Source organism: Macrobrachium nipponense, chromosome 27, assembly GCF_015104395.2.
Source record: "Macrobrachium nipponense isolate FS-2020 chromosome 27, ASM1510439v2, whole genome shotgun sequence".
NCBI classification, from domain to species: domain Eukaryota; kingdom Metazoa; phylum Arthropoda; class Malacostraca; order Decapoda; family Palaemonidae; genus Macrobrachium; species Macrobrachium nipponense.
The window spans coordinates 8,254,361-8,266,181 of NC_087216.1; the positions used below are offsets into that span (position 1 = coordinate 8,254,361).

The 11,821-nt window shown below is 38.2% G+C and overlaps 1 protein-coding gene across 5 annotated transcripts in view; it reads left to right on the forward strand.

Moving 5' to 3' along the window:
* LOC135200801 (D-aspartate oxidase-like) overlaps positions 1-8,512 on the forward strand; it is a 34,161-nt gene extending 25,649 nt beyond the window's left edge. For all 5 annotated transcript variants that reach the window (XM_064229458.1, XM_064229460.1, XM_064229459.1 and 2 more), the window contains exons 4-8: positions 1,098-1,237; positions 4,214-4,370; positions 5,729-5,917; positions 6,629-6,721; positions 7,933-8,512. In XM_064229458.1, the coding sequence (XP_064085528.1) occupies positions 1,098-1,237; positions 4,214-4,370; positions 5,729-5,917; positions 6,629-6,721; positions 7,933-8,043 (690 nt within the window). In that variant the 3' untranslated portion in view covers positions 8,044-8,512. The remainder of the gene's footprint in view (positions 1-1,097; positions 1,238-4,213; positions 4,371-5,728; positions 5,918-6,628; positions 6,722-7,932) is intronic.
* Positions 8,513-11,821: the final 3,309 nt, after the last annotated feature.

The window sequence follows — 11,821 nt, forward strand, 5'->3', positions numbered from 1 at the left end:
TCTGTCAAGAGTCTCTCTCTCTCTCTCAAGAGTATTCCTCTCTTTCTCTGTCAAGAGTATCCCTCTCTCTCTCTCTCTCTCTCTCTCTCTCTCTCTCAAGAGTATTTCCCTCTTTCTCTCTCTCGCTCTCAAGAGTATTCCCCTCTTTCTCTCTCTCGCTCTCAAGAGTATTTCCCTCTTTCTCTCTCTCGCTCTCAAGAGTATTCCCCTTTTTCTCTCTCTCGCTCTTAAGAGTATTCCCCTCTTTCTCTCTCTCGCTCTCAAGAGTATTCCCCTTTTTCTCTCTCTCGCTCTTAAGAGTATTCCCCTCTTTCTCTCTCTCGCTCTCAAGAGTATCCCTCTCTCTCTCTCTCTCCAGGGAAAACATAACTAAAGTGGAGTAAACGTGAAGGGAAAAGAGAAAATAATCATATTCAAGGTAAATTAAACACTAAACTTCATATATGCCCAGAGCACTCTCTCTCTCTCTCTTTCTCTCTCTCTCTCTCTCTCTCTCTCTCTCTCTCTCTCTCTGTGGGGAAAGGATAACTGAAGTGGCGTGAAGTTACTAGAGAAAATAACCACATTTAAAAGTACTGAAATAGATATCTTTGACACCTATACTTACCTTCAGAACCCAAATTAAGGTTACTAAGGTTACTCTCAGAACAGAACAGAACAGAGGTTGATGTTAATCTTGAAAAGAATGTCTGGTTTGACAATCACGAATTTCTTGACAGCTTCAACTGGAAATCATTCCAGAGATCGCTTGCGATCATGAACAAAAAAGAGAGAAAGGAGGGATAAAAGAATACTGAAAAGTAGTAATAAGGACACGCAACCATGCAAGCAAACCTAGAATTTTGTGACAGTTCTCGAATGCGTTTGAGAATGTTTTGGAAAACAAAGCCTTAGCGTGCAGTAAGACTGTCTAGTGTATATACATGCTAATACTCCTACTTGTTTTCATTTAACCCAATCACATAATTCACCTTCTTCGTGCGTTGAATTAACCTCACAAAAAAAAAAAAAAAAACAAAAAAAAAAAAAAAAAAACAAGTCAGATCGATGTATGACAGTTGTGCTTCTGGGATATATTTATAGTCTCTCTTTTGCAGAATTTTCTCATGGAACCCGTGGTGGACGAATTCCGCCCGTGCACACAGGGAGAATTGGATCAATACAACATGAAATATGGGTCTTATATTGTTACCATCCTGACAGAGTGCAGGAGGTTCTTGCCTTACATGACTCGCAAGTAAGTTGCACGTGATCGTATTCTGGTGCTGTAGGTATAGTAGATTCACATCAACCGTGCATTTGACGTCTAGGCCAGTCCCTTACGACGCTCCTGATTGGCTGTTGATAAGCCAATCGCAGGGCTGAAAACTGTCTCTCTCGAAAGTTCACATAGGCAGGATGTACGTTCCACCTTTCCCGAAAGACGTATCCCTCAGGAGAAGTGGAACATACACCCTGCCCATGTGAACTCTCGAAAGAGAAACAGAGTTTCCAGCCCTGTAACTGGCTTATCAACAGCCAATCAAGAGCGTCGTAAGGGACTGGCCTTGACGTTCAAATTCACGGTTGATGTGGATCTACTATAGTACTCGGCATGAAAAGCAAAAGCTGTGAAACAAGTCTGACTGTTCAATACATACATACATACGTAAAGACATGGTTTTTATGTAAATCTAGTAATGTCAAGGTCGTTAGATTTAAATTGATAGTTTAGCTATTGCGTTTACTTAACATGTACGGAGAGATAGAGAGAGAGAGAGTGTGTGTTCATCAAATTCATCATCTGCCTCGTTTTCATCAGTGTAGCAGTTACTATTATAAGTATGAATACCTTTAATACCTTTTCTAAAAAGTCTTGGAACCCATTTTCGAAATGCTTTAAAGTATCTCTCCAAATCCAATATTTGTCAAATCTAATTTTATTCGTAACTCACACCCTTATCCTCTTAGCAATAGTTTCGTGTTTCTTTTACCCCGTGACTTATTTCTGTCATGAAATCTCTTGTCATTTTTTTTTTTTTTTTTTTTGCATTTCTAATATGAAGATACAATTCCTGGTTTTATGATTCATCTCATATTCGTCACAGCATGCATCTTGCTCTTTCTCTCTCTCTCTCTCTCTCTCTCTCTCTCTCTGTAGCAATGCACAATGGCTGCCCTAAGAAAAAAAAAAAAGAAAAAAAAACCACGGTGACGTGATTTCGTGCCTTTTACACTTATGTCTCCCGCTGTATCTTTATCTTATCAAGACTGTTATGAAGTCAGTCTCCAACAACAGCATGACGTTTTATTATGTAAAGTCAGTCTTCCCAATGACTGGTTTATCATATCTGAATATTTTCATATTCTCGACATTTTACAGATATTCGTTTCTTGCAGTCAGGTAACTTTTAAGATCTTCCTTTGGCTTATCTCTCGATACATTTTAGGTGAACGCTTCTTTACATTTTCTCAGCTACGTTGTCAGCATTATACCAGTCTTACACGCGGCGCCATCTATCTCCCCTGTGGTTTTAAAATTCACACATATATAATTTCTTCTCTTGAAAATCTGTCAGCAGCATGAATTCCTCGTGAGGCCTCAACTATGTCATGTATTCTTTGACCCCCCGCTCGTTATCTGCAGATTCACCAGGCAGGTGATTCTTTTTCTTCTCCTTCTTCTTCTTGACCAAATCAACAGGCGAAGAATACGATGATTCAGCATTATAAATCCCTCTCGTACTTTACTGATAACTAATCCCCACTTTATCTATCAGTTTTATCTTTCGGAGTTTTCTACTTATTTTTCAAATGATCTTTAAGCACTTCCCAATCAGCACACGTATTGCAGATCCAATTTCTGGTTGGTTTACACCTTTTAATCCCTCGAGACTGGTGTATTTCTACTTTGGTCCACTGCACCACAAAGCAGCCACGGAAATATTTCTTAACATTTTCTTCTTCTTCTTGCGTTTTTTTCCTTATTCTCTTAGACCCACAAACCGATTCGTCATATACACAATGATAATGCAGAGACATTCTAAAATTTATACGGCGTACTCCATATTGATTTTGAAATCCACACTGTCATATCCAAGGTCTACAGAGTACTGTAGACCTTGGTCATATCAGTGGGAGAATAGGAGTAGAAATTTTTCTTGAAAGACTTGATATTTTAAGTCTAGATAGTGTGAAGTGAGAGTTTAATGTATAGTCTTTGAGATGCAAATTTAAAGGCTCTAACAACATTCGAACTGCATCTTGGCTCGAATAACTAAAGATCATCTGTGGCTATTCTTGTGTTGACTTTATCCATTGGCTGTATTTTACGCAGGAAGTCTCTCATATATTTTGGGCACCCAGTTTTTTTGATAGACTGGTGAGTCAGTACACATATATTAAGCACTATATTAGCTTTGTAGGCAGCCAGTGCAAATCTGACTATATATGAGCTGAGAGGTGCACACCTGCTTTCTTGATCTTGCCACTCTATGCAACATATTTTGCAATCCAGCGTTTTGAGTTGCATCTTAGGCATAATAGAGTAGCGACAGTCCACTCTATTTCTGACACAGTTAATAGCAAGCTTTTTTTTTTTTTTTTTTTTTTTTTGCTCAATAGAACACTGAACACTCATCAAGATGTTTTAACATATTTCTAAGACGGGGAAAAATGATCCTGAGCACCAGATATTAGAACTTGACTCTTGCTCTGCATACCGTTCAGTCACTGACTTCATAATTTATCAGCTGTTAAGAATTCACTTTCATTACATATTTATTTGCTTATATATTTTCGTTTGTCTAGCTTAGTCATTATCGTAAACGCAAATAAGTGTAATAAATTGAGAGGCGTAAGACAGATAGAATAGCATATAGAATTTAGGCCTAACGGCCAAGCGCTGGGACCGATGAGGTTCATTCAGCGCTGAAACGGAAATTGACAGCAAAAAGATTTGAAAATAAGATGGAAGAAAGAAAATATGAACGGAGGTACAGTAAAGGGAATGAAAGGGGTAGCAGCTAGGGACGAAAAGGCACGCTGTAAAGTACCTTAAATAACGCCAACAGTGCCCCGCATGAGCTGCACTGAAGGCACTACGTCCCTACGCGGGACAGACGAATGATAGCTTAGGAAAATGAACGGTTAATTTTTAAGTCTTCGTTAAAGGAATACTGATATGAAAGGCAATGCTTAAACGACAGGTTCTGGCTCTTTTCATATATTCCAGATTCCAGAATCGGGGGGGACAAATCATCCAGCGCTACTTGAACAGCTTGGAGGAGCTCGCTGGCGACTACGACATCGTCTGCAACTGCTGCGGGTTTGGGGCGAAAGATCTGTGCGGTGACAATTTCGTGACGCCCATGAGAGGTCAGGTCTTCAAGGTAAACGCCGCGTAAACTTGGTGAAAGAGGTCAAACTATCAACACCTCAATTAAGAATGGTCGGGGATGTTGTATAGAAATCACATAATACAATTTAACATTAGCGGGTACTCTGTCAATTCTGCTTTATTATTATTATTATTATTATTATTAGTATTAGTATTAGTATTAGTATTAGTATTAGTATTAGTATTGAGTATTAGTATTAGTATTAGTAATATATTTATTAATATATAATAATAATAATAATAATAATAATAATAATAATAATCATTATTATTATTATTATTATTATTATTATTATTATTATTATTATTATTATTATTATTATACCGTTAAAAATGGCACCAAAATAAGAAAGGGTGAAGATTGTTCTTTCCGACCATAGGGACGATGTATACTGAATTGTAGCTGGGACTAAGGTTTGTTTATACTGAATTACTTAATAAGAGGCCAGTGGTGAGAGAGAATGCTCCCGGAGTAGACGACAGCTTGTCCAATGGAGTATCCACATTATGGCAAAACATGTCGGAGACACTGTTATATACATACATACAACAGACTTGAGACTTTCATGCGAAAAGGTCAGAGAGATTTATGGGCAATTACCCATGTACCTTAGTGGCGTGGTCGGTATGGTTTTGAACTGCCACCTCGATGACCGCAAGTTCGATTCTCGGGCATTCCATTGAGGTGTTAGAGATGTGTATTTCTGGTGACAGAAGTTCACTCTCGACGTGGTTCGGAAGTCACGTAAAGCCGTTGGTCTCGTTGCTGAATAACCACTGGTTCCATGCAACGTAAAAACACCATACAAACAAACAAGATACATCTATGACATGTCTAAACCATTGTTTCTCATTTCATTGTCACAAACACCAAATCCACACTAGGCTATGTGATTCAATGGGGACATGCTGGTGAACAAATGGCACTTATTACATGCAACAGCTATAGCCAAAGTGTTTTTGTGCCATGTATTGAGAAATGCTAGCAAAGATTATGGGTGTACTCGAGCCTTCCTTAAAGAATCAGGGAAAAATGGAGGTCCACGTAAATGCTAGTTTGAAACGTGATGATATGGGTTTGTTAGTTGTTTAGCAGTTGTCCAGGCTTGTGTATTGTACAATTATGTATTATGCAATAACATCCAACATTTGTCGAAGACTTGGTATCCACTGACGGTCATTGATTTGTTTTCAACTTTTGATATGTGAGCGATATGGTGGCCGACGTGAGTCTAAAACTTGTTTTAATGTCGTGTGGACGCATCTGTAGTTGGTTCACAAACAGAAAAAATATATGGATAAACATAGCATGCTATTTTAAATTCAATCTCACCTCTTACAACGTGACAGGTCCGAGCTCCCTGGATCAAGCACTTCTACTACGTGGATTACGACACCTACATCCTACCCGGATTCGATTCCATCACCTTAGGAGGTACGAGGCAGTTCGACTCCTACAACACTGAAGTGTGCAAACACGACGCCGCTTCCATATGGGAGAGATGCACCAACTTCCTACCATCACTCAAAAAAGCGCAGGTAAACAGAAATTCCTGTGTGGTAGCTGACAGGTAGTCTACTAGTTTTACCACTGTAATGAGTCTAATGTTCTTTAGCTTTTAAAGAAGCCGTGGAAGGAACTCGGCCGTACAAATTAGAAAATATGGCAACTTCACTTAGCATTATTACATATTTTAATGAGATCTAAATATATAGCGAGTAAAATTGCCTATGATGCATTTATGCACTTAAGTGTTTCATTGCCAAGTGGTGGGTCGACCATAGGTTAAATGATTTTAACCCCGCACAATGAATAAGATGTCAACACTCGTAGGCCTACTTCATTCATCCGCAGCTATCTCCTGGGTTAGACCAGGTCCCAATTTGATTGAAAAGTCGATATACTATAGTTTTAAAGAACAGGATATTTGTACCAAATAATAACATTAAAATACACAGTTCTTATTATGACTGACTAGACATGCAGTGAGAGAACAAAAAAGATATATATAACATAAATCATGATTTGTAATTATATCCCATCAAAAAATGAGCTTTAGACTCAAGCTATAATGACTCGACCTCTTGGTGCCACACTGCCATTGTGCATCAAGCCATTGAAATGTTTTTTGTGACTTAACTACCTTAATACTTTTTTTTTATTCGGGCTTGGGATGGCCCGAGTGTTTGAACTCTCTTGGCTTGGCTAAAATTACATCAATAAATCTATTTTTGCATATTTTTCCAAAGGTCTTGAAAGAGGCTGTCGGTTTACGTCCGTATCGAAGCATCGTTCGAGTTGAGAAGGAATTAATGAAGTTTGACAATGGGAAGACTCTAAAGGTGAGAAGTTAGTTCTGGTGAAGTAAATATATATATATTTTTTAATAATGGTTTACAGTAATGGTAAGAGACATTGCACTTTCGGTGGACGCTTATTTTTATATAAATATTTAGCATGTAACCATTATCGATTTAACCCTAATAAAATTGGCTGGTTGATTAACCCAAAGATTGCTCATTGCTTCAAATTCAGATAATATTTTTACGATGTAAGTAAAGTAATAGCATTTCTTGGCTTGAAGGACAACACTGTAATCAGTTTTGCTTTTTATACCATCTGCAAATGCCTAAGAAAGCCATTGACAATGAACTGGAGGTGTGTCGTCCGAACGCGTGTTTTCTGCATATCACGAGACACCGACACAATTTTAAACTAACCTTTTCCCAGACTATGTGAATCAACCAGCAGGTTTGAATTATCATTCCGACACCTACCTATCACAGCCACAAAAGACACAAAAGAACCACACAATCTCCTTACCTCACTCAGAGTTAGAATTCAGCCCAGAAGTGGGGAGCCGTGCAAGGGATCACAGACATTTTTTATGTAGCAAGGCGCGTTACTCTGTAAACAGTGTAGTTTCGCCCGTTGCCGACGAGAAACCAATTACACCAACGTCCTGAGGCTGTAGATTTTACACACTGCTCTAAATTACCCAGCTGATCACGTTTTGTAAGTATTTGGAAAGTTTGTCATTGCCATATTATTATAATTTAGCCTTGCAGCTTTGTACGACTCACTGAACAAATTGGTCGTAGGCCTAGTGTCTGCACTAGCCTGTCGCCACACACATGAAAACCGGCGAAAAGCACAAAGCATTCCTGCTGGCTAGTAATAAACGAAGGGCACAGGAACGAAGATTGAACAATAGGCCTATACTATTAGGAATTCGAAAAAAAAATAACAATCAACTAAAGAAATACGTCCCTCGAAAAGCTATTCGTTTCATAGATTGTGCCGGCCAGCCCAAGGAGAGCTGAAAATCAGCTCAGTGGCTTGGTTAAACTATACTATTATAATAATCACAGGTAGATTGCACGACTTGAACATGATGTTTTGCGTCAAGCTGCGTTCTGCCATTCGTTTTGCGTCGTCGACGACCCTAGTAAATCCGGCATTATTTAATCTTAGCGTCCCCGAAAGTGCAAGAACTTATGATTCCTTAAACGAGAAGGCGTTCCTTTTATCTCTTGTTTGCTCTAATCTCCAGGTTGTCCATAACTACGGTCACGGTGGTTATGGCGTGATGGCAGCCCCTGGAACGTCTATACATGCTGTTTCATTAGTGAAGGAAATGCTAGGCCTACAGTCCAAGTTGTGAAGGACTGTTAGTCTTCAGCCCAAGCTTTGAACTGAATGGTAGAATGAAGTCCAAACATTGAAGGGCATTTTGATCATATAAAGTTTTAGATTTGGGTTAAAACTGTGAAGGAAATGTTAAAGCGAAACAAAAGTACTAACCTTAGTCCAAACGATTAGGATAACGTTAGACTCAACGACTGTCCGTTTGTTATCCTGTGGAAAATAAGCATTTTTCTCGCAAGCCCTTTCCATGTTGTTTCAAATAACAACACTAACAAGGGGCAATAACACAGAGGGCAATGTACCTTTTATAATAACATAACTGTTAAGTATAAGAAGACTTTTAGATGTGGAATTTTTTGTGATAGAGAAACTCACCTGTGATACATATGCATACGTATTGTATATCCTCAGAATATTTAGCCATATTTGTACAAATTATATTCTCCATGTATAGGTGCCTTAGATGCAATAAATAATCATCAAAATCACCGGGTTTGTTGTAGCCATGAATTGCTCATGAGAGACGGAGAGGTTTTTGTAGACTTCTTTTCCTGCTATCGGAAGTGTTTTAAAGAGAAACTGTAACAAATGCAATTGTTTTAAAGAGAAAGAGCGAGCACTGTGATGAACAGTGCTTGAAAAGGATAACAGATTTTTGAAATTGCCAATTGTCCTAGTTACTCAAACGGTGGTTATCATTGTAATGAACCAACACCCATATTTCGCAAGATTTGAGGGTTACAAACTTTTCAAAACACGAATCCACCAAATAGGAAACGAATAACGATACAGATAACAACAGATTGAAAGTTGCCACAAAAACAATAATACAGGACATAGAAGGGAAAGCCAAAGGTTCTGGCGCTCTCCAGTAGACCAACAATCAGACCTGCCCTAGCTAACACTGGTCAAGACGTTTAGTTTCTAAATTTGCTCTTGTTTTATTTAATTACCAATATCTCATTTGAGCAATTTAATTACATTCCGTTTGATTGAAGGAAGATTAAAGTCTCAAGCGTTACCAGACGTAATAGGTAAATCCTACGTGTTCCTTATTTAGCGAATGAATCGTGGTAAGAGCTAATCATTCAGCTCAAAAGTCTTTTGAGTGTTTTTCCCCCATTTACGTCATAATGCTTTAGATTTCCAATCTAGACACCTGTACAGTTGCTGCGATAACGAGAGTACTGTGATTGGAACCGTCATTAATCGTAGGTCCAAATATGTTCCATACAATCAGCGTATCACCTTTCTTATTTTATCAGTTTACGGTCATACAACGCACGGATTTTTTTTTTATAATATCATTATGGCTCTAACTAGATAGTGATCCCCAAGGGTTTTAAACCGGTATGCTTCCACGTTGGGGATTACCGTAAAAACATACATAAGAGACTCTCTGTAAATATCCAAGAGACTTTAGTCCTTTATCTAGTACCCTTGAAATTTTATCATTCAAGATTGAGAGAATAGGTTTAGTTGATATCCATAACATTGCTCTTCTCCCGGTACTAGAGATTGAAGCGTTGCCAAAAGGTATGTTATTGAACAACTGCAATGTGGAATAAACAGTATATTATTTCTTTTATTTTTTGCCTCGGCGAATTGTCTGAGTCTAGTAGGGTGACTTTCAGTCTGATTAGTTTAGATATGAAATTGTATCTATTTAGACTAGAATAATGGGCGCTATCGAATTAGTTTGAGACCGTCTAGTCGCATTCTTGAATGTTGCAGTGTGTTTGAATTGTATATATTTTCTATTGAGATGAAAATTGGAGTATGGATTTTGAAATGCAATATTAGCAAGAGGCAAAGCTTTTAACAGCACACTTACGCGCTTGTAATCATACTTATTGATCATACCTTCAAAAGTACAATGAGAGAATGAGCTACAGAATAAGCATTTACAAAGCAAATCATAAACTTAACGCCTAAGGAAACTGGGACAGGATAAAATTCACTCAATCATCGTCTTGGCAGTCTCCGTAGCAACACTTTATCTTTACTATGTTTGTGGATCTTTTCCTAGATAGTGACCCTCAAGAAAGTTCGTGGGTCGTTATCTAGAACTAATAGTTCTTGAGGGTCATTATCATCATGATATATACAGGCTTATGTTTATGGTTTTACAATAATCTCCAACGGGCTTGTACTAAACACGTCGCGAAGGTGGATGCATACTGGATTTAAACCCTTGTGGGTCACTACCTAGGAAAGATCTATATTTATCTAGACTGCAGCGAATAGAACAGACCCAAACGCCTTAGAAGTTGTTATCTCTTTAAAAGTTGAGCCACGGAGATATCGGGTGAGAGCAGGTTTTGTAATGTGTTTATGGCTTTCTTTCCTGGTATGCATAACAAGGCGCTTTGACGCCAGTGGGTACTTTCCGTCTGATGATGTTCTAAGTATGTTTCTGGCCAGTTTTCGGTGTAGTATTTCGGTAATTTGTATTTCACCTTGCGAAGGCTTTTGGAGATACTTACAATTGGTTTATTGGCTTGGTTCGCTTATAAAGGCTCGGTCCTTCGATGACCATAAAAGTTGTCACGGGAATTTATGTAACTTGACCGTGATATGCGGTTGCGTTGTCAAAATTTTGTTTAAATTTTAATGAATATATATATATATATATATATATATATATATATATATATATGTGTGTGTGTGTGTGTGTGTGTGTGTGTAATTAATTTACACTTGTGTTGAGGATTATGAAGTCACAGCTCGAAAGAAATATCCAGAAATGCTGGTTTTATTCATTATGTATAATAAGTAACACTTTAGAGACACTGCACTTGGAAGAAGGAGAAAGAGAAATAGAGCAATCTTAAATAGTACATTAACAGCTGTCTCATCCTTTGGAAGATTTCCAACGTTTGAAAGTAACCAAAGAACGCGTGCTCCATTTGACCATACAAGAATCCGAGTAACTAACAAGACCGATCCAAGGGTGAAAAACTAGGCCTAGCATCAAACTCGACCCAGCTGCGCGATAGGGGCCGAGGACGAACGATTGATGAACGTTCTATTTATGTAATTATGTTTTGGTTTGCCAGAGCAGTAAATTAAAGCATTGGAATATAGAATTTAGGCCAAAGGCAAAGCGCTCGAACCTATGAGGTTATTCAGCGTCTAACGGGATAACCAAGATGGAAAAACATAAGGTGAGATCGTCGGTCGCTCGGTTCCCGCACTGTGACGTCACAGGTGTGCGTCGTCTGGGCAGTGCACTTAATGATTATGTTTTGACAGTAATTTGTTGTTATGCTGTGTTCACAATTTCCATACAGGAAAATACACACTCTCTCTCTCTCTCTCTCTCTCTCTCTCTCTCTCTCTCTCTCTCTCTCTCACTTAAAACACAGTTATATCAAGATATCTAAGACTTTACCATACAGAATATAATCTTGTTGGTATACAAATAACGAAAGTAACGAGGGTGAATGATTATGAAATAGCGTATTGTTCTTTTATTTGCCAAAATTTACTGAAGATTTTTTTTCATTTTGTTTACACATTTTTTAAGAAATTCTGACTTCCTTTCAGCATTTAATATCTACTCCCTAAAATGTATTCTGCACCTAATAAAGAACTTCATTACTTCCTGTGGAGCATCAATGTTTAATTCCCTGAAAATATTAACTAATTTCGTTATCCCATCAACGCCTGGTTTCAACTGTTCCCCATGAAAAGATTTAAAGAGTTATTCCATCTCCTTTCAATTACTGACAAATTGAGGACCGGGCCTAACAACGCTTTCCTCCTCACTTTGGAGATCCAGTCGTTGTTTA